The sequence below is a fragment of the Apteryx rowi genome, unplaced genomic scaffold (genome assembly GCF_003343035.1).
Source record: "Apteryx rowi isolate R43461 unplaced genomic scaffold, aptRow1 scaffold_150, whole genome shotgun sequence".
In the NCBI taxonomy this organism is placed as follows: domain Eukaryota; kingdom Metazoa; phylum Chordata; class Aves; order Apterygiformes; family Apterygidae; genus Apteryx; species Apteryx rowi.
The window spans coordinates 1,474,739-1,494,095 of record NW_020447753.1 but is presented as its reverse complement, the minus strand read 5'-3'; the positions used below and the strand labels follow the sequence as shown (position 1 = coordinate 1,494,095).

The window sequence follows — 19,357 nt, the reverse complement described above, 5'->3', positions numbered from 1 at the left end:
AACAAAAGCAGCGTTACTCTACTGTCCAATAACAAACCAAACTCATATTAACATATTCTTTAACCTGTAAGAATTGACAAAGATACTTGATAAAGTGAAGCTCCTCTTGCTGGAACGACACATTCATAGAAACAGCAGGAAGATATCAATTCTGTGCAAGTTCTCAGGCATGTGGTGCAACATCATCTCATCTCAAACATTTAAGTAGCTTTTAGTTTCTTAACCTCTAGAGATATGCAAATTATTTTTCTATAGATTACTACTTTGTGACAAATTAACCAGAAATTCAATTATGAAGCTATGTTTTGTTTAGTAAACTGTAAATAATCTTATAAACCCTGTTCTAATGCAATTTCTAAACAAAGATGGTTTTCATTTTTTAACCTGTTTACACTCATGAATTACTATCTTGTATGTGATTCATCTTTGCATGCATAGTGTAAAACCTTTGAGTCTGTTTTTTTCTTAATTTTTATAATCTACCAGTGTAGGAGTATTGACAAGAAACAAATCAATGCCTTTGTATGTATACATAGAAAAATTTAAATTAATAGTAAATTAGTAATGAGCAAAAGCTTACCCCACAAAAATCAAATTAGCTGCTACATTTTAAAACTTTTCTTATGTATGATAAATAAAATGGATTTACTTTCCTTTTTTTCCCCTAAAAAAAAGTTGCATTAATTTTTCAACCTTCTTTTTGAACAATAGAATAAATAAAATGATTAGTGCCTGAAAGTTCAAATATGCTACAGATGTTTAAGGTAACTGACTAACTACATTAATGCACCATGAGAAATTCTTTATAATTGTCCATGCAGGAAGCCAATTGATATTTTTGTGAGGTACCGGTCTTTCAAAAATACTCATAAATTATTTACCTGATATACCTTTTGTACATGGTATATTTAAAAATCTATCTGTACAGTGTTTCATTCATATATAATGCATATAATTTGCTGAATATGGCACAAATGCTAAGTTTCCACACCCACACATCCTTTGCTGTAGAACACATTTAGGTAAAACACAACACTGAAGAATAGAAAAGTGCCTGAAACTGGGGGGGGGGGGGGGGGGGGGGGGGGGGGGGGGAACGACACTCAAGTAGTAATAAATTAAATCTCATTCAAACCGATATAAAAGTTGTTCAAGTGTTTTAAGTATCAGATGGGTCATGCAACAGAACAACAGACAGGTCGGGCAGGCACACCATGCATTATAGCTTGCATTCATGGCATAACAAGGTATCTGTCACCGCTCTGCGTGGCCAGGGAGCGCTAGGTACCTGAGGCATTGCCAGTCTCACGTGTTCAACCCCGGAAGAGCCAGCTCTCGGTCCCCTGCATGGGAGGCGTTACGGCAGCTATGCCTCGGGACGACCAGATAACCTCATGCTGTACACTGATATCTTGCTGCATTGTAAAGAGAGGCATACTGAGCTGCATGTAAGCAAAGCAATCATTTCTTAGTTATATTTTTCCAGTCAGTGCAGTTCACTGTATACCAATCAATTTACCCAGATGTGCTTATCCAAACTGGTCAAGTTTGTACACCAAGAAAACATCTTCATGGAACCTTTTACTTTTTTTTGGCACAAAACCTTTTATACTCTTGAAGCAAGCTCTTCACCGGACAAGAATTCAGAGATTTTAGCCTGTACAAACACACCAGTGCTTTTTCTTCCGAACAGTAAACTACAAAGACAGCTAAGTGCATGTAACAGCTTTGCTTCTCCAGCAACTTCCCCTCTCTCTCTAGGGAGGGCAGCAGCATAATTACACTTCAGACAAAGGGGTGTTCTTGCCAAGCTCTTTAATTCCCTGGAGAATTCGCTTCATATGGCCCACTTTCGTTATCCCCAGGTCCTACAGAAATAAAAAAAAAAAAGAAAGAAAAAGAGGAAGGCTTATTTACCAAATAAATAAAACAGCAATGATTATGATCTAGCTATGCAACACATATCTAGAAATGTGCTTACTGCAATCAACTTAACATTAACTGGAAAAGATTCTGGGGTGCTAGCAAGTATTGCCTAACAAGAAATTAGCTTACAGCACACAATGAATCTCTCTCTGTCCTGCAGAGAGAAGATTACTTACCTGCAATAATCACAATCCAAGGCRCTGCAGTATCCCTCAAAAACATATCTTTTGCTTGACCACTAAGTATAAATGCTTTGCACAATTTCTGGAGAAGAAGAACAATCTCCCCCTCCTCTCTAACACAGCCATCAACAGCTTGGTAGGATGTGATGGATTAGACCTTCTGTCCAGCAGTGTTACTTGATTTGTGGCCCTATGATGTCTATTTTCAGCAATGAGTGCACACATCCCCAGTTTCTCAAGGGAAAGTGGATGTAATGTGTACAGGCATGTAGGACAACTTCCCTTCAGAGAACAATAGATAAGGTTAAGCATTTGTTTTCATTCTATAAAGGTAAGTCTCCTTATATGGGTACGCTTGATGATTAGAGAGCTAGAAAAGAAATTCTGAGAGACATGACAGTCACATCCTACAGGAAAACGAAAAAGCATAAGTGCAAATCTCTTTGTAGCCACCACTAAAGCAATTAATATCAGCCAAAATGTTTCTAATACTGGTTTCTGGGACCCCTCTCCATATGACTGATAGTAGACAACAGATTTTTACATCAAACCTCTTTCAGTATTAACAACAGCTTTAGCAGCATCTTTTTCCAATTTTTACTAGTCCAATGGTCAGAGAAGCAGAATGGGATCCCCAGCTGTGCTACTGATCCCCAACTGTGCTAATAAATTTTCATCTTGGTTCTCTGGAGCTCTGCTTCCCTTATCTGTATAAACCAGCTTTGAAAAACTCTTTAAAATCCTTGGTTAATGATGTCAAATAAGTGGCACACACAAATATTAGTTATTTGTAGAATAAACCTTATGTAAATAGTTTGTGATTAAATAAAAATCTTTTAGTAAAGTTCACTATCTATTCTTCTGAAATACAAACCCTTTCATTTTAATAGGAGAATTTGCCATTACAAACACATTAAAGTGAGGGAGTACATGACACAGCTTGAAATAATTATTTTCATGCAGAGTAAAAAGTAAAGCCGTATATAACATTCTCTACATACTTTGCACAAAAAAGACTGTATCTACCTTTCCACATCCACAGAAACCTCAGAAAATCTGTATAGTACTTAAAGGTGTTAGCATGCAATTCATTATGCATTTCTCCAAAGAAAGAAAGGGGTGGTAAGATGGGCATGAATTCATTATTTTATTATAAATGAAGCATAGTACAGATTTAACAGGTGGATTAATTTTCAGAGAGCCAAGTTTGAATTCTGGTTAGGTGAAAGATGGAAAAAACCTGTTTATATCTTCGACAGAAAACTAGCAATACTATAACATGTGACCATCCTTTCCAGTACTTTGGCACAAAATTAAAGAGTTCAAGATGTGTTCGTAGAAGGCCCAAAACTAAACTTTCAGGACGATTTACTGCTGTTCATAAACCTATCTGAAAAAACTTTTTTCACATCACATCATTTTATATTTTGTTACAGCTAATACATGATTATCTCATTTTTTAAAAGCTTAATACAAATTTTTAAATTAAGAGAGTTGATATGCAAGCAGTAATTGTTAAATGCATCCAACAACAAGAGCAAGTTTTATCATTATAAAGTTGGAGAATGTTTTTTCTTATTCTAAACTTAAATTTACAATGAATTTAAATACGCACAACTCTCTGAAATATCCCAGTTGCTATCTGGAAGAAATTCTACATAGGGAAAATCCATAGGATACTTTCCAAACCACAAGAAGCCACACATGTCAAAGGTTAAGAACTTCCAAATTCTTCAAAAGAAACATTTTCCATGAGTAGAACTTCTGCTGGATAAGCAATATAGCGAGGTATTTTTAGACTTCAAAGATCACAAAGGAAAGAATCATATTAAGAAATTTCCTGAAAATCTAGCCGCTTTTTCATCAGCTTTTACAAAGTCTCACCAACACTGCCTATGTTACAGAGGTGACTTCAGTTTTGTTTTCATTCTAATTGAAGTTACTGTAATTTAGACCAAAACAGTAAGTCTCAAAAGTCTTACCTCAATTTTTCATTACATTCTGCCACACTTAAGGGGAAAAAACAAAACTGACCAAATAAAGTCTAAATTTTTATGCTTGTGTAATTTCCTCCAAACCAGTCTATTAAGAGTTATACAATCCTGATACTAGAAACTACTGAGTGTTCTCAGTTTACTACTGGTGCAGGAAAGTTTGCAGAAATTCTCTCATCTTAAAGGAAAAGATTTTGCAACAGCAGCATATCGTGTATCATTCACAAAAGGAAGATCTGCAAAAGTGCATGCATTAGTTACATCATGAGCTGTATAATCTGTCCCTATTTAACTGATATCAAATAACAAAAAGTTGATTTCATCAAAATATGGTTTTGAAGACAGAAGTCTAGCCAGAGTTTGAGCAAGGAAAGAGTCCTCCCTCCTTCCCAGCTACAGCCTTAAAACTACAGGATCACCTCTCCTTATGTTCTCCCCATCCTCTTTTCCATCTCTAGGACTCCAACAGATGAGGCTCAAAACATTCTCAAAGAGAAAAAAAGAGCTGGGCAAAAAAAAAAGCTAATAAAAATCCTTGAAACAGCTTTCAAGAGTTCTTCATCTACAATATATTATGGTGATTTGCCCCCTATCCGCCTGGCCAAGAAACCATTCATCCCAGGTTTGCCCCACAGATTTTGTCAAAATCTAATACTATTAAACAATTTTTATAAAAAGTCTTTAATACTAACATCTTCCAGATTAGAAATCTCCCTGACTTACATTGCCAGTGTCAAAAGACTTCAAATATGTCTAAAGTCTAACAAAYCTTACAAAAAATTTTCTCTGTAAGTCCTTTTTAAAAAAATCCTTCTGCAAAACACAGAGATGAAATTCCACAATTCTTGGCACAGACTTTAGCTTAACTCTCACTGCTCATTAAAAGCTGTCAAGAGATGTGGTAACCATTTCTGCAAAAAACCCTACATTTCCATGGAGTGCTATGGAGACATTAGAACTGCAAGTACCACCTAGCCCTATCAAACCTGTTGCAGTTCCGACTACTACTAAATTGCATGCTTAGGAACAAGCCTGTCAATGCTAAGAAGTGCCAGCATTTACTTCAGCAAAATAAGAGTCTAGTTTTCAATGAGCTTACTTGTAAAAGAAGGTTAATTAGGGAAAAGAAAAGAAAAAAGAAAAAAGAATCAGGATGAGCCCTCTGTCTCCAGCTTCTACAGCACACTTCATAATTCACTGCCCATCCTTACCTTGAGGAAAATAAAATCACATCGGTGTACAATTCTAAGATGCCCTTAAATAAAGTCAGGCACAGGAGACTGGAGAAGGGGTATTACTGTGTGTGTGTGKGGGGGGAGGAATGAAGAGGTGTCTGGTTCGAGGTGGAGGTGTTCTCCATTTGCTAGTTGCTACCCACTGAGCTAACTGAGAATGAGATCCACAAGCAATGCAGAAATACAACTATAGGAGTCTAATTCTTCAGTCAAGGTATTGATCTACTTCAGTGATGTGGGGGAAAGGAAAGGTTCATCAAATCCTTATCCCTACTGCTTTTCATCTCTATTTTTGACCACAGAAGGAAAGGTGGGCCCAGGGGGTTCAATTAAAATGGACAACTATTTTTCCTGGTGTAGATATGAAAGGTAATGGAAGGAAATCCATCACACATGACTTAAGAGGCTGTGAATCAATGACAGTTCCACTGAGCTTGTTAGGAAGCACAACGGTTGCACTGAAGGAGAGGCTGCAGACAGACTATAGCTCACAAAAGCACTGAAGACTCATCTGCACATCTCAACAGCCAAACGGAGGACAAATTAACAGGGCAGCTTGTGACATGTTCCTCGTTTCCCCAGGTACCACATTATATGTCTTGACACCAATTCAGGTCACCGGTCAGGAAAGCACAGCCTGCCTTGAGCTATCCTTAATTGGCTGCCTGCAGAGATCATGCCCCATACGTATTGAGCAGGATAAGTGCTAAACTCGGCTATTTCGATTCAGCGCTGCTACATAGAGCACAACCCATGTCTGGCCAAAAGCCTGGCCGATCTTACAAACAGCACTGCTTTGGAAGGTTTCAGCTCCGCTAACAAACAGACGGGACAACTCTAGTGCCAGCCACCTGTTAGCACGGGATCTACCCTTTTTGCAGCTTACATACAGCAACCCCTGGCCGAGCTACAAATAGAAATTTAAAACATGCATAAATGCTTCCAGAGAGCATTAGCGAGAGGGGACAGTAAAAGTTTGTCTCGCAGTAGGCTCTATCCAAGACAAACCTTTAGAAATTTCAGGGCATTACCCTTTGTGATGGTGTTTTATTTGCACTGATTCAGCATTTGTCTGAGCAACAGGGATAATAGGTTGATGAATACACTGCTGCAGATAGTTACTTGGTTGAAGTGCCAGTCAATCTTCCAGGCATGCAGACAAATTGGTACCTATCTAAGGCCAGAGACAATGCCTAGTTAAACAYTGATCTTGCCACTATCATTTATTTCAACAAATTTGTCAACTTGATTCTTTTTTTGAGAGAGAGAAATTCTTACTCTTTTAGCAAAACTATGCATTGCACGATGCTGAGTTTCCCATTTAAGTTTTAAATTTATTCAGTGACCATTCAGGATAGGAACTTAACACACCTATGACTGGAACATTGTGGTGGATTTCTTGGACAGGTTTCTATTTTTAAGTTTTTGCATGGAAAGACTATACTATCCTGAAAGAAAAGCACTTAACATCCTTGGAAAGAAGTTTATGGGACCTAATACCAAAGGGTACGATAATACGCAACAGCTAAATGCATCATATCAGACACAGCTATCTGTATCAGCTACATGTTACTGTAACAGTCACACAATGTAAAGCACTACCTTATAATGTCAGGATTTCAAACTACATGAGAAATTTTAGGAAAAATGGCATATCTGTATCAAAGTATTGCCTATATCTGGAGGCTACTGCACTGTGGCTAGAACAATGACTTGCACTCTAAATGTAAATGTTTGCAATTTATACAATACCCTACTTCCTATCTTACATGCTAAAAGCAGTTGCAAACACATTATCAAGAACTCGTTACCACTGGGTTCCCGGAAAAAGTCATGTAATGAATCCCCAAAGATATAGTCTCTATTACATATAATGGATGCACTTAAGTGATTCCTGAAAAAACAGCAAGCTCAGATAACAGCCTCAGACTTTTAGGTAACATTTCTCCCTGCAAAACTTAGTTCTTATCAATCTGACCTCAGAGGAAGGAAGTTTCAGACTCTTCAAGACAACCAAAAAGACAAAAGAAAGTGCTTTAAAAAAAAATAATCTATACAGCTAAAATCAGGCAGAGGTTTGTCATGGATGAAAACAACTACTGAGAAAGTCTGTTTTGACACACAAACGCCAATGCCATCTAGGTCCAATGCTGCAATTTATTAAGCTGGCTTTTCTTTCTCACACTAACTATCCAAGTGTAGTACTACAGTAAATCACCTCAATGAATTTTTAGCTGTTGACCCTGCAGTAGATATATTCACAAAATTATTTCCACCAGCTTGATAAACTGATCCACACTGATCCTGTTTAATGAGTCTAGGTGAAACAGTGACTTTTGAAGATAACAATGTATTACACTGATGTCAGTAAGATATCAAAAGAGCTTTTCCTGTGCCTTCTGCCATAAATTATTGTGCTATCATTCTATATCAAGTGCAAGAAAAGGAAATTTCTGATATCACAGATATTCTTGGCTGCAAGTACAATTCAGCATTTAAGAAATTCAGGCCAGAGGACAGAGCATATTAGTTTATTGCATGTTTGCACAGTGTAAGCCAAGCTACAAGCACATAACAAGTGCAGGGAAAGAAGAAAAGTTGGTTGTTGTTTTGTCAAAGAAAATGGTCAATAGCAGAAAAGTAGCACAAAGGAAATACCTTAAGATCTCGCCTTTCCAGATGTAAAAGCTCAGAGCCTCGGATGTCATGGCTGATGAAGATTTCTTTGTACTCTCCCAAACTGAGCAGATCCAGCCAAGCAGCAACTTCATCTGTGCCCCATTTTTGAACTACCAAAGTTAAGAGCAAAACCCCCTTAATTTCTACATGCTCAAATGCATTACAAGCAAAGGTTAGGCCAAAGAGAGTGGAAAACAGAGAAGAATTGCCGTGCTAGCAAAGGGAAAGGTTAGAGATGTCATTTCCACAAAAACCTGACAATTTCCTTTTACATGCAGGTTATAGGTTAGCAATTAACATGAGAAAGTATCTAAACAAAGTTGGGGTTCTTTGCTTTGCAGCCATGCTTTCAGCTTTACTCCASTTTCTTCAATAAAGCCCTTAAAACCTCATGTCCCACAAATTCACATCAAATCATCTTAGGATCAGTGACGCAAAGGCTAAAGTTGTTCTTCCTTATACCATTAATTTATTAGTAGTCATCCAGGGGAAGGAGAAGCCTTCAAAAACTAATTAACATGTAAAATTAATATATAAACCATACCTCAGATATAGCAATGGCAGCAAGCAAGTCCATTTTTAATTGAAAATTTCTAGTATTCTTAATTAATGTAACAAGTATTCTTTAAGCTACTGTGTTACACAGGCTATTAATAAGCTCTCTGCAAAACATTGTTCTCTAAGGTTAGTTGCCCACATTAGTTCGAGTAAGACCACGCTTATTGAAAGACAATAGAGTTATGCTAACAATTGCTACAATTTTGCAACTCCATTCAACACTGGTTATATTCACAATGAAGTGAAATCTGAAGTCTAATCTGAAATCTAATCAACAACTGCAAGATTTTGCAGATTTCGACCTATTGCCCATTAAAAAGACCAAGATGTGGAAACAGTTTTAGGACCATGGTCCTTGGATGTAATCTKAAGGAAGTAAGTTCACAGATAACAAAGGGAAGAGAGGAGAGTGGAGTTTGTTCAAGTTCTACTGATTAAGAGATCAGTATTGACTACTGTGGCTTTTCGTTTGATTTGTCTAACTAACCCTAAAACTCATCTGAAATTTAAGGATAGCTGGTTAATTAAACCAGTGTGATAAAACCTATTGCACAGCTTCTCAAACTAATCTGAAAAACACGAGCTGGAGTTTCACAGGGAAACAATGTGTTCACGTATGGCTTGTGTTGCTCTGAGTTAATTAAATTTAACCACCAGCCAAGACCCAGGTCCTGTTTCCTGATGAAATAGCAATTATATGAATCTTTGCAGTATTTCTTTGGTTCACCTGGAAGTCTTGGGGTCCTACTGAATCATGCTTTCTAAATGCACTGAAAGAAATGTTCCTCTTAATGAAGACGTCAGTTCAGTTGCCTTTCACTTTGACTGGGTCAGGACTTTACTCATAGGTAGAGTACATTACTTCAGCTCTTACAAACACATAAAATCACATTTTCCCCAAATGCTATTTTTCTTGCAATGTCAAAACACATACCAGGCTGAGGGCTGGTCTTATGCTTCTGGACTTTTTCTTTTTTAAACTTTGGCACTATGCGAAACACTGTACTTCTGTTGTTTCTCTTAGCATAATCCAGAGGGGGATCCTACATGAAAGGACAGACATAGTTACCTTTAATTAACTGAAAGCAACAAGGTTAAATTCTGTACTTGAGAAGGTAATCCATAGCTAATCTCAAAGACTAAGACCAAATTTTTCTTCTGTAAAGAAGTATGTCAGGATTTAGCTCTCTATTTGTTTCTTTTATTAAATAACCATTAAATACCTTTAAATTCAGAAAAGGAAATAAAACTGAAAAAGCCCTAAGCTTAAAAGCTTGCTCACAGCAGACAGAAGGATTCGGCATCATTACTGAAATTGCCTATTCAGATTATGAGGGATTCTAACTTATTTTCACCTATTAAAACAAAATTAAGTTCAGTTAGAAACAGGAAGTAATCAGACTCACCTCATCATCATTTGCTTGAAAAACATAATAAAGCCAAGGAATCTCAGCAAGTTTTCTCAGCTCTATTTCCACACTGTGCAAAGCATCAGACAACAGCTCTTCATGGGGAGCTTCTAACTGCTGTTTATAAAGAGATCAGAAAAATAATATTAGTAGTATTCTTAACCTATAACATTTAACCTAGAGGCATTGTTACCACAGAAATAGATGACTAGTTTGCAGTGAATATATACAAACAGTGAAAACAAATAATCTTACCAAATTAAATCTTCCTTCAAAGATGCATCAAACCACTCTGACACTACATTTAGTATGGTCCCAGCCACAAAGGGATGACTGATACAGCTGAAATTTTGGGTGTGGACCAGCTGGACCTAGCTGTCAATCACTGTCATCATTCACCACACTTCTGACTCTTCATGCACCAAAAGTTATCTGATAACATTGCTACTAGAACACAACATTAGAAATGGGAACTTCCAGCACAAAAGAGATAAAAACTCACTAGAAGAACAACGGCCTGGAAAATCTTTGCGTGAAAAGCAGTGAAAAAACTTGAATAGATGGTAGTATGACAAAGCCCAAGTTATCATTTGCAAATTTCTTCATATGATGGATAACTCTCTTCCGGTCAAGAAAGAAAACATAGATCTTGTGCCTTACCTAAGATGCTCCATTCTCAAAGGCCTTTCAGTGATAGTGTCTGTGCTACCCCTTCTGAATAGGTGAGACATGGAGTGGTAGCAACCACTGCCAGGGGCAGCAATGGGGACAAGGTCTGGAAGAGGGTCACATATGGCAGCCCCAGAGGGGGAGAGCCTTCAGGGAAGGGCAAAGAGGAAAAAAAAGTGTTGGTAATGTAAAAAAGCTTGGGCTTTCCTGACCCATGTGAATTTGGCTCTATCAACATTTTGAGAAACTCATGGTGGTGCCAGTTTTCCTTAAAACCCTGGTCTGAAAACTGTGTTTTGCGTCTGCAGTGAGAGTCGAACCTGTGAAGAAGGGAACAGGCAGGCAGCTGATCCACAGGAAAGCAGTTTGGGTCTTTGTCTGGGGTTGCTGAAACAGCATTTTGAGGCAAACGGTTGAATCCCAGAACAAGTCGCGTGAAATCACTAATAAAGCAATCTGAACACCCATTTCTCTCTTTCAGGTAAAAGTAGTACCAAAGCAGTATAGAATATCCTTTTGAAAGGATCTAATGAAGTTATATCCTAACTAATATATTTCTAAAATAGAGTTGTAAGAGAATCTTTGATCTTTAGTGCTGGACAAAGATTTTGATATTGTGACTTTAAAATACAGTTCTAAACAAGCATAATGTCAAATGAGTGTAATGGACACCTCTGGACGATAATCTAGATATCTTCTAACAGCCTTGTTATTAAAAAATGAGTTTGATGTAGACTCACAAAGACATTTGCACAGACTATAATGAGAAACAGAAGAGCAATATGTAAGAATCAGAAATGCACAAATAAATCAAATTAGGCTTTGGAGTCTGATCAAGGGACCAATTCAACAATGCAATCACACCTGGCTGTAGAAAAGGTAGTGTTTCAGTGGGAAGGTTTTCATAATAACATTATGTTCTAGACTGTCTTGATAAGTCATACTTGTCCTAGTATTGAATCACCAGCTCAAACCTTTTCTTCTAATTCCTCTTCCGAAGCTATTTTAAAATTAAAACAAATTTCTCTATTTTGATTCCCCATTAAGTCTGAAACGAGAGATTAGTAATAGCAATCTGGAAAAAAAAAGCAGATATTTTTCCTTTTTCTTGGACAAAATTATCTAATGAATAACTTTCCTTTTTAAAACTCCATAAAATTTATCATATGAGCCTAACCTTCGACTACTTTTAGAGCTTCAGCAGTCATAAGCCTTCAGACCATACTAACTTTTGGGTATTTTCGGACGGACTTGTACCATCTGTCACTGGTGTAAAAAGGTACCTGAACCAGCACCATAAGCTTCATACTCTAACTCACCCAAATGAAAACATTCCTATTGATATCAATTTGTAATTATAACACTCAAATCAACAGTAAATTAATAATAAGTTTGCTTCTGAATCCAAAGAAAATGTAACTGTTCCTACTGAGGATCTTTTTAATATCAAAACTGGACCAGCATAGAAAACCTGACATCTTTCTTCTCTTCACGATGTCACATGTAGGAATTTTCTGATTATACATCCAAAGTTCAACAATTCTTAAGCAGTCTTTCACCATTTTAGATACAGAAACACTAGCAAAGGGAGAAGATGCAAAAGACTTCAAGTGTCATCAGATGTAGGAGCACTTAACGATTAACGGCTATAAGATACCTCCTGCCAGGTATTAGAACAAGGGTGAGATTTCCTCACCCAAATTAGATGTGTAGAAGTTGAATGTATGAATCTGAATGACTCTCTCTAATAAACCAGTCATGCCAGGTTCTCTTTAAACTCTGAAGATATGCAGTGGAACATCAAAGGTTCCCTTAAATGCTAAACCTCCAGAAGATATTTATCTTTAAGATAGGCCTCCAGGACAGGTCTGGGTGAATCACCCTCTGCAGCTTTACTTATTTCTCTCCACAGGCCATTAAAAAGAAGAGCCCAGGCAATGAGCTCTCAGACATCTGAAGTGAGGTGAGATGGCTGCCAGCCTAGGACAACAATTCATAACTCATTCCAGTTCAAGCTACCAATGCAGTGTAATATCCTCTGATCGGCCTTACAGAGCTGCAATAGCATGTCATAAATTCTGCGTTGATCTTTTAAATCAGTGCAGTGTGCAAAGAACAAATCACTTCTAGTATCAGTGAAGGAATAAAAACAAGTATTTTGTCACCTTACCAAAGGAACTCTTCCTACTAGCAGAGATTCAGTTTCATTATGCAGGGCCTTCACGTTGACAGCTATCTCCATGGCAGTGTTTCTGGTAAGACTCTGGGGAATAAGAAGGATAACAATCATTTGAAGGAATGCATGTTGGACTAGCAAAAGTACTCTGGGCTTATAGTACACAGCTGAAGGACCCTGTCCTAGGAGAAATATGTCAATTTAGCTCTATACTGACAAGCCAATCCACTCAAACAAAAGACAACCACCATAAAGCACAATTCACAAGCTGAAATCTGTATTCTTAGATAAACCTAGACCTGACTGTGTGTTAGGATATCTCACCTGCTTATCTGGGGACATAACACTCCCTTTTAGTCTGTTGCAGCACTAAGACTGGAAAAGGAAAATGTACTATTTATTTATTGTCTTTTCCTCAACTTTGTTTAATATGACCTGATATGACCCTGAAGATCATGCAACCAGACACCTGTGAGATGGACCCATGATATTTATAGCTGGCAAAGGCCAGCAGAAATGCTGTAGGCCTCATTTAACAAGATTGTCCATCTGAATTGTTCACATTATCCCTAGCAGAAGTAAACTGCTAGATGTAGTCTAAGAAGAAAGGGTTAGCTAGCATATTTACCATAGCGATGAGTGACTGGGTAAATTTAGGTTAGATAAAACTACACAGACAGACTCTACCCAATTTATCATCTGGGTCCAGCCTCTGAAAACACCCAGATTGTCTAGTGTAAAGASAGAAATCATCAAACTCAGTTTTCCCCTACTTTACATTTCTCTGGGTAGCACTACAGCCCAACATCTAAGCACAAAAGGAGGTGAAAATTTGTTATGAATGCATCCACATTGATTGACCTGTTATTTATGTGTGTGTGTGTGTGTGTGTGTGTGTGAGAGAGAGAGAGAGAGAGAGAGAGAGAGAGAGAGACATGTATATACATACATATACATATGTGTAATATATACGGTATATATGCAGTTACAGCATTTGTTCAGCTTTGTCATGTCTCCACTCTGGGGATATGTCTATATATGTCTTCAAGTACATATGAGCCTACTTTGCCTATTGTATTTGCTCTTTGCTGATATGAGTTTGGCTTACTCGTGCTCAGAGCTACATTAGTACACCACACTTGATTTAATAAGCACTAGTGCATCGCTTTAGGATGAGCATCCCAGGCTGTGGCACTTCCATTGCAGACAGAGCAAGTCCTTGATTGCTTCCAAGAGACAACAGACACACTCTTACCATGCCCCTGATCCAAACTCTGTATCTCCCTTTTGGCTGTGTGCTCCCCCCTTAACAAAAAACAGAAACTTTGCATTTTCACTATCGTTAATGTCCCATTCTAATCTCCAGCCATCAAAAAAGGCAACATCATCGGGGGAGGACATGGAGTGAATGCAGAAACTGCATCTTTTGCCTTCTCAGATGTCACACTGTCTAAGATCAGGAGAAGACTCTTGTGCCTCTTCAGTACAAACGCGGTTCTCCTAACTCCCATTCCTGGTATTATTAATAAATTTCAGAATCATGGAGCATGAGCTCTGCCACATTCATCAGCTACAAGATGTTTCCATAAGCCTGCAAAGAGCTGAGACTTCCTGCTGCTACAGAGAGTAGCACCTTCAGAATTGGAAGTAACTTTCCCTTTACCTCCACCTTTGATTAAGTGGCAAAAAGGGGAGAAGATACAGCATCCATTCATCCATTAAGCAACTTGACTTAAATTTGAGCATGTGTGTGTATATATTTGGGAATCTTGGTTATCAAAAACTTCAAGAATTATCATCCTATTTGGTATAGTATGGGGACACGGAGTACAGAATAGCTCCTGTGTCACAACCTTAGGCAAACAGATGGTGCAGTTTATTTACTTATAAGGAAATCTCTGTTATTCCTTTACCTCAGGAAACCTTGGGTTGGCTTTATTTAATGCATGCGAACATGCATTGACAGCATGAGCAAGCTCCTGTTCCAAGAGGCCATGTACTTTTGCTGCTTCACAGATTCTACAAAAATACGAAAAAGAGAAAAATATTTCTTATTGTATTTACAGAGCAATTCTTAAAGTACAATATATCATCAGATGAGAAAATATACAAAGATGTGTTTCACAAAACACTTTAATGAGTCCTAACTATAGTCCTTTATAACAAAAGTTCAAATACAAGAATCTCTTTTAGCAACAGAGCACCTCATGTAAATGACATTCATAATACAGAAGATTTATTATTGTTATGAAATACCGAGACACATTTATTTCTCTTAAAGCAAAACTGCCATGCAAAAATTATACCAAAAATGTGGGGCTATTAATTCATATAAACATTAAAGGAAAACCCTACTATATTAAGATAGCTTATGTGAAGTTATTTAAGAAAAATTACACCTGTTACACAAACCATATCATGAAAAGCTCAAGAACGCCTTTAGATTCAACATTAAAATTGGCTGCAAAAGCTTGAGGTTATGAGAGGTCCAATTATAAATGGACCTTTAGAACAGTAAAGTTTTTAAGGTGTCTTGGCTAAACCTTATTTTGGGTAAATTATAACCTAAATCATTCTTCCTTGCCTACTTAAGTCACCACCACAGTATAAAGACAATACATAGTTCTTCAATTCCTTTCTTATATTGTTAGTGCTACTAAACAGCCACTCCAAGAATTAATTTTGAGGCTTAAGAACATTCATCATGATGATAAACCRAATAGAAGCTTTATAAAATGTTTTGATTTAAAAAGACCTTTTCTTAAAAAGTAGTTTTTTCTGTGAAAATTAAAGTCTCTTTATTAAAAAAACTTGCATTTCAGGGAGAAAGTAGTTCTTGAAGATAAGCAAGGTTGTGGGATCAGTTTTGCAGCAGCAGCTCACTATCACCTCAACAAATGTAAATTACTGAGATGTCCGGGGCTACAGAGATGTTAGGATTTTGAGTGTTAGCAATCAAATAGAAAACTGCAATAACAATAAATGAGTGGATGAATACATAAAGGTACAAAGTGTTTATTTGGCAATTTGAGCTCCTTGAATGTTGGTGTTGTAACTGTCTCTGCAATATTTTAAGAAAACTTTAAGGGTCAGTGAAAAGTGGTCATCATTTTTTTCAACGTGAATTACGAGTCTTTAGGGAGAAATAAAAAAGGAAGAGGAAGCAGTGATGGTGGAACAGAAAAGTCAACAGAAGAAAAGATTTGGCAGGTCAAATCTGGAACAGGAGAATATTTCAAATACTCAGAAAAAAAACAAAAACGAAAAACAAGCAGCAAACACCTGAGATTCATCTGTCACAATGAGACATCAGCAATGCACATGCCTATACCTGACCTAGTCCTCAAGATTCCCGTTATAACCAACKGAGAGAAATAGATAATTTTAGGGCACAGGCATCTCTTGTAAAGGGTGCATCTAAAAGAGGTCAAATGCACAGGGGCTCTAGAAATATCTTGAAATATCTAGAAATATGACTGACTATCTGGGGAGTCTGGCATTACTAGGTCAGATGGATACATCCACAGCTCTAACTTATAAAGTTGACCTCTAAGGTCTTTTTTTTTCTAATGTATGCTTTTGTATAAAATGAGACGTTTCAAACAAAAACCTCTCTGGAAAAAACTTTGTTTTTCTGTTTCCATTACTCCTTCAAAAAGGCAGTTTTTACTAGAAAAAAAATCTGAACAGCTACATACATAAACAAGTTGAGCCTTAAAAATCCAAAATCCAAAAAAATCAAAAGACTAATAGAGTGGAACATTAATCAGAAGATGAGGAAAATATACCCTTTTAAGGTTATATAYGCATTTCTATGAATAATTCAGTCTTTGTGTATAGATTGCCAACCCAAACTTATTAATTTTACTGTACCTGGTAATAAGTTCTTCTGCAGCTTGCGAGCACAGCTGGATCTGTGCAACTTCCTCTTCTGTAGCCAACTCAACAGCCTGTTGAGGGTACAAGGGAGATCGAATGACAGGTTTGCAGGAATCATACTTCTGTTTGTCTTCCCAAGACTTCAGGGTATTTTCAAAAGCCTAGTCAAAATGAATTATACATTCAGTTCACAGCACTTTCAGTATTTACTTATATTTTTATATATATATAAATATGTGTGTGTGTGTGTGTGTGTGTGTATGCATATAAACGCATGTGGAATTGCACACAATCTTACATATATAATACAAGCGCTATACATAATGAAATGGTATTTCTTTTTTTTAAACTTAATATACAGAATAGGTCACTTCTGAAAGCTGTCTCTCTCCCCCTTATCCTCAATAAACATCTTTTCAAAACTATATGAACACAAAGACAATACTATAGGCATATTTTGCGAGGATAGGAAGTTCCAAATCTGAAAGTACTACAAGGTTCAAACCTTAAAAAAAAAGGTAAAAAAACGTAACAAATTTAATAAACAAGTAGTTCAAATGCTATTAATTCCAGAGTAAATTCAACAGCCAGTTAGCAGACAGAGAACTGAGGGACAGTTAAGCCTTTTATGCCATTGTCCTAAAGAAGCATGACCTCTCCAGTGGCCGTGTGACGAGATTCTGCTTGTGTCTCCTCTTTTTGAGGCTGCGTCATGGGGAAGAGRAAGGACTAGTAGGGCAGAGACAGGGGACAAAAATCTGCAAGTTGATATTCTGAAAAATGGAGATTTTAAAACTTTGCCACTTCTGCAATTGTGCTAAAACCTCCCATATGTGACTGTGCCTCAAAGAAAAAACATATCAAGTTTTGACTGTTATTCATCTTAGTATATTAATAAGAATATAGGAATAGCATTAATCAAACCGATAAAAGTTAACAAAGGCCTGAGTCATTTATATGAATGAACAATTCTCTGCTAGGCTTATTATATAAATTATATAATTATAAATAATTATATAAATTATTTAAAGTTATAAAAGTTATTTTATAAGCTTTGTTTTTGCATGTTACAATTGAACCAAATTACTACAGAAAGCAACATTAATAAAGGTATTTCATAACACACTTTCTGCAACATACTCTGTCTCGTGTTAGCATCTGAGCTCTGTTTTTATGTATAATTTTAATAACACCGGGGGGCTGGATCCACGCCTCTCCATCGACTTGCACTGGAACCCCTTCATCGCCAAGTATGGTGATCTTTACTGACCGACACTGGAAAAGAACAAACATGTTATTTTACAGAGCAATAAATATTAACGAAACTGACAGTCCACCTGAAATATGTTGATTACTAGGAGCTGTGGCTTCCCTCCAGGTTTGTCTCAAGGATGAAGCACTTTTATAGTTTGTTCATCATGCAAGACAATTTGTTAGCCGCTAAAATTAAAACAACGTCAACGCTTTATTAATGCATAGGGCAGTGGTCATCTAGAGTACGACTGCTCTCCAGCATCCTGAACTGCTGCCAACTATGTTGCGTGCTTTCAAACGAGAAACAAACCTGAGCTATCCTGTGGTGCTGCAGTTTGATGACTCTTGAAACTGCCATCTGCATGCTGCCAAATACTGCAACAACTTCTAAGATTTTATCATCAAATGATGGGGCCCCAAATATCTGAAAGAAAAAAAAAATCCATTTTTGATGGTAAACCTATTGCTTAGCTCGTATGTTAAATGAAACATGAATTCAGTCTTCTTTTCTGTAGGTTCAACTCCAGATTCACTTTCGACACTTAAATACTCTAATTTATTTAGTGTAGAATAATTATACTGTCTCTCAAAAGTCATAGGAGTGCGATACTGTAGATTGTAGATAAATGTTATCTTAAAAGGGCAATAATAATAGCATTTTGAATATCTGAATGACCAGGTATAATATCCTTAGATGGCATATTTCAGTATGAAGACTAGGATATGTTTTTCAAAACAAGATGAAAGGACTATTCAAATCTCCACTTCGTCAAAGCACTTAATACGTAAGAGGTTCTTAAGAAAAGTAATGTTGCTTTTTTCTTCTTAGAAATGCTTCTCTTCCTACATTCTAATTCTCTGGAAACCAACATCAGAGTCCACAGTCTGCATTATTAATTGGTGCTTTAATACTGAAGAGAATCTTGTTTGTRCTGCATCAAATTATCTGCTGTAAATATGAAAATTGCTTTTGTACAGAACAAATGTCCTCATCCAGCCAAGACTTTGGATTTCTGTGAGCTCACGAAAAGCACGCGACATGCCATTGCCACCTGGTGTCCTGCAGGGGAATTTAGCCATGCCCTGGGGAAGTCTTAGGATGGAGTTTGACTGGCGCAAGGGCCCGGCAGTAGATACCATAAGCCCTAAAGTCACTTGAAGCTTGACCTTTTCATCCTGATATGGAAAAGGGAGCAATGAGGGAGAAAAATCAGCAGGAGAAGTCACTCCAGTAAGAGTTGAAAGGGTAGCGGTGCTCAGACTACCTCAAGGGACACCATGGGCAGAGTCCATGAAAGGAGTCCAAAAGCTGCAAGTAGTCAGAGCCTGTCCAGGAGTGCCCTGAGAGAGGACTTCCTGGGGGTGAAGAATAAGAGGGTGAAGACCCAGGACGGTG

General features: G+C 37.3%; 1 protein-coding gene across 2 annotated transcripts in view; it reads right to left on the bottom strand.

The window, feature by feature from the left end:
- Positions 1-1,778: 1,778 nt before the first annotated feature.
- Positions 1,779-19,357, bottom strand: part of DGKH (diacylglycerol kinase eta) — a 74,707-nt gene continuing 57,128 nt past the window's right edge. Inside the window, exons 21-29 of one of the 2 annotated variants that reach the window (XM_026058949.1) lie at positions 18,272-18,385; positions 17,848-17,982; positions 16,702-16,868; positions 14,742-14,847; positions 12,823-12,915; positions 9,981-10,100; positions 9,509-9,617; positions 7,996-8,126; positions 1,779-1,868 (exon numbers count right to left, since the gene is read on the bottom strand). In XM_026058949.1, coding sequence (XP_025914734.1) covers positions 1,779-1,868; positions 7,996-8,126; positions 9,509-9,617; positions 9,981-10,100; positions 12,823-12,915; positions 14,742-14,847; positions 16,702-16,868; positions 17,848-17,982; positions 18,272-18,385 — 1,065 coding nt within the window. The remainder of the gene's footprint in view (positions 1,869-7,995; positions 8,127-9,508; positions 9,618-9,980; positions 10,101-12,822; positions 12,916-14,741; positions 14,848-16,701; positions 16,869-17,847; positions 17,983-18,271; positions 18,386-19,357) is intronic. The other variant, XM_026058950.1, reaches the window with a different exon arrangement.